The following is a 3,876-nucleotide window of genomic DNA, read 5'->3' on the forward strand; positions in this document are numbered from 1 at the left end:
TTCAGCAGTGGTGTGTGGGTGCTGTGGGGAGGGTCCTGCAGTGCTGCGGGAGCTGGTCAGGTTCTACACTGTTCACCTCATGAGGCTGAGACGAGCTGTCTGCATCTGCCTGGCAACCTGCTGCTGTCTTTTCACACAGGCATTTTACCTCGTGGTCTGTTGCAGCATGGAAGTCCAAGTACAGTGTTTTAATGCACTTGCAGCTTTTTGAGCAGTCTTTTGCTTTTTGCGCCAAGGTGCGTGTTCTGCTTTGTCCTAGAACAGTGTGTCAGTTTAATAGGGTTATTGGTAGTTTTTTCCCGTGTCTTCAGCAAAGCTCTAGGGATTCGACTGTGCAAGTGTTTCTCTTGTCTGCCCTGGCTCTCCTTTTCTGGGCCACTTCTGGGGTGCTCTGCAAAATGTGAAGCCTTTTGTAAAGACAGGCCACAGCGTGGTTTGCCAAGTCACTATGTAAATAAAAGCCTAGAATTGCAGTGCAAAAGAGCTCAGCGTGGTGATGGAGGGTAATTGAACCAGGACCTGAAGCCAGAAGAGCAGCAGGATGTCTCATCTTCCCTTCTTTCTAAGCACTGCGTGAGCAAGCCCCTCAACCGTGAAGGTGCTGGCTGGCTTTTACACTACCCTACCTTCCTTCTGCTGTTTGTGCTGTGTGCTTGAGCCAAGGGTATTAAGTGTCAATTGGAAAAACAGTTGTCTGTCAAACAAACTGGGAGTGTAAATAAACAGACTGAGTGGAGAGGGGTGCTCTGCTTCCTACCTGGTGATTGTCTGCCAAGAAAGCACAGGAGTTCTGGAGAAGCCAGAAGGAAAACACTCTAGAAGACTGAATGAGATGCAGTTACCTCAGTTAAGTCATGTGCATTCAGTCAGATAACAGAAACTAAGGACAGAAATGATGTTACAGGATGTGCTGCAGGTGAGATGCTCAGAATGATCTTTAAAGATGTTTATAATTGTGCTGCATCCAGATTATATCATGGCCCGGGTGTCTCTGCGATTCAGATGTGACACATCCAGGTTTGTGTGCAGCAGTGTCTGGCCAGTACTCTGAGGAGGAGCTCAGGCTTTGGGACTGCCCCGTCAACCCTTTCTGTAAGGGTGGCAGTGTGACGTGCCTATTGCAGATGAGAGAAGTGAGGTATTGGGCAGGGCTACCAAGAATAGCCTGGAAAACCCCTTCCCTCTGAAGGGCAAAATGGGAAGGTTTCCTGCAAGGATCTTGGCTCCTTTCCTCAGTCATCTTTCTCTAGGTGAGACATGCCAACCTTCCCCTGGAGTGTGGGCTGTTGTGCCTGAGCACCAGCACTTTCCAAGCTTGAGGAAGGAGGATCTTGTGTCCTTGTCAGCAGCTTCTCTGTGGAAAGAGCGCCTATCTACTGATGTAGGGAATGCAGTAGCAGCTTGCGGGCTCTCTATGACTGTGTTGCTTCAGTAGCATGTGGTATTAGAGCTCCAAGCTGTAACAGTTTCCTGCTCTTTCTGCCTCTTTTGTTTGGGTGGAATTGCTGCCCAGGACAGGAGCAAAGGGTCATTCTGGAGATATGTCATGCAGCATCTGCTTAACTACAGAGGTTTCCTGAGGCAGAGGGTGAGTACTCACCAACAAACAGGGAGGAGGAGAAAAGGGGAGTTCTTGTTCCTCCCTGTGTTGGCTGCTTGCTTTATCAAGGGTCGCCGTGACTGTCCTTTCCAGCCATCATTTTCATTGTAGGAAGATGAACACGATGTTAAGGAAGGGCCAGGCTAGAGTAGGACAGCTCACCTCCCTCTTCATCTCCTCAAAAGCTGGAATAAATCCTGCAGTTGTGTATCCTCCATGAAGGTGAGGAGAAGTGGTTTGTGTTGGCTGGCAAGTGCCAGTCCTTCTAAGCAAGCTGTTGGGCTGTACCTGTGGAATGTGGGAAGACTGTCCCTTCCCCAGGCAGAGGAAGTGTTTGGTCCTGGTGTTTGGTCCCAAGGATGGGAGATAAAACTGTGTGTGTCAGTGAGTGTGTATTTTGTAGATTGTTGTAAAAGTTGCTGGCTTGGGGAAAATTCATCTTAATTTGAGATGAATTCAGCTTTGCCATTCCCTTCTCCAGGCTGTATAAAACTGATTAGTGTTTGCTTTAAGCCTTGGGTGTATCCAAGGACAAAAGAGAAGGTTTTATGCCTCTCTGCAATCAGGATTGATCCCTGCTGCTCTGTGGTTTGTTCACGTGGCTGGAACAGGTACAGTAATCCCCGTGTCCGGGAGAGCGACCCGCTGTCCCCTTGACTCCATGGGAAAGCTGCCAGAAGCACAAGTCCCTGCTGGATTTTGGCTGCTTTCCCTGGGGCCCCTCTGCAGGGTGATCGCCTTCCAGAGGCTGGTGTGCTGGCTCTCTTCCTTCTGGAGACTGAGAGACAAGTTACAGCACGGGAGTGAGCGCTGGCAGCCTGCTGAGGGAGAGGCACCGCAGATGCACAGCGCTTGGGCACCCACCCCAAGTACTCAGGTTATTAATAAAGCCCTCTGGCTTGGGAAGGTGCAGCAGAGCACTTTGCACTCAAGCTGATGTGTTTCTCCCAGATTGTGTTGTGTACCCATGACTGTTAAAACTTAGAAGTCGTTACCCTTGCTATGGGGCTCAGTGGATGCTCTGGCCTTGCCCTTGTAGGGTGGTGGCCACTGCAGATAAAATGAGAACTTGTCCCAGTCTTAGGGCCAGGACAGTTTCTGGAGCTTCCAGGTCTCCCAGGCATGAGTCTTTGGGAAAAGAGTACCTTTTGACATCCTCTGCAGTTTTATTGCTAGTAAACTGTCATACAGGGCTAATGTTAACGGTAGCAAAGAACTAGAAAGTGAAGTGTTTAAAACTCTGAGCAGAGAGCAATTGAGAGTGTCAAGTTTATGACTGAACCATCAGCCACAGCTTATAAAGTTAAGACAGATGCATTCTTGAGAGGAAACCTGGCTGATGTTTCAAAGCAATAGCAGCTCTGTTGAAGTGCAAGATACAAGCTGTGTTCATACCCTGCCTCCAGTGGCAGGTCCTTCCTGCCTCAAGTAGGGTAAAACTTCCCATTATCCCCTCCTGAGGGGAGCACACACTGGTGTGATTTATTGATATTGATGTATCTTGAAGCCAGGCAGACCAAGGGGATGACCTGACTCTGGAAATATAAATGATCTTCCTCTGAAGTCTCTTGTCATTCTGAAGTCTGCCAAAATCCACCTGTTTTCATTGAGCAGCGTTTTCTCTTACTTCTCCCTGTACAGCTCTAAGGCCCCTGCTAGTAATAAGTTTCCTCAGACACAAGTGCACAGTAGTTTATCATGGAACCACTTTCAGCCTGGGAGTGCTTTGCAAGGAGAAACTTCCTCCTGTCTGATTTCAGAGACCTGATTTCATTCCAGCCTGAAGAGAAACTAGCAGGGAAATACGTGGTCTCCCAGTGCATTGTGATGTTTGCTGCCCTTCACTTCAATATGGATTGTCTAAGCTGAAAAATCAAGCTGTAGATTCAGCTGAAAGAACTGTAGTCTTTTAACCTGCATCACTACATCTCGTATTTGGAGAGCTGTGATCTGTAGGCATGTCTTTGGTGTAACTAATACAGGTGTAGATGAATACACCTGAAATGTTGCAGTATTTCGTGTGCTTTTCTGTCAGACCATACAGTTACCTCATGGAAAAGCTCCTTAAGTGTACCTGACCTGACTGAGGCAGCTTGTGTTGCAGAGCCAAGTACATGTCTGCAGTCTAGCACTGAGGAATTTGAGAAATGAGCTTGCCTGCCAAAACAGAGCATATTCAAGCCTCTGCAGATAGCAGCAGTCAGAACACTAAGCTCTGGTAACTGCTGGACAGGCGTTTAAGTAACTTCCTTTCGTGTGTGTGTTTTGTCTTTTCC

The 3,876-nt window shown here is 48.1% G+C and overlaps 1 protein-coding gene across 1 annotated transcript in view; it reads left to right on the forward strand.

Annotated features, from left to right (window-relative positions):
* Window positions 1-3,876, forward strand: part of PARP1 (poly (ADP-ribose) polymerase 1) — a 29,017-nt gene that overhangs the window by 3,457 nt on the left and 21,684 nt on the right. The window contains exons 4-5 of the mRNA XM_010009522.1: window positions 1,615-1,629; window positions 3,834-3,835. Of these exons, the coding sequence (XP_010007824.1) occupies window positions 1,615-1,629; window positions 3,834-3,835 (17 nt within the window). The remainder of the gene's footprint in view (window positions 1-1,614; window positions 1,630-3,833; window positions 3,836-3,876) is intronic.

Source organism: Nestor notabilis, unplaced genomic scaffold (genome assembly GCF_000696875.1).
Source record: "Nestor notabilis isolate BGI_N333 unplaced genomic scaffold, ASM69687v1 scaffold16362, whole genome shotgun sequence".
Taxonomy (NCBI): Eukaryota; Metazoa; Chordata; class Aves; order Psittaciformes; family Psittacidae; genus Nestor; species Nestor notabilis.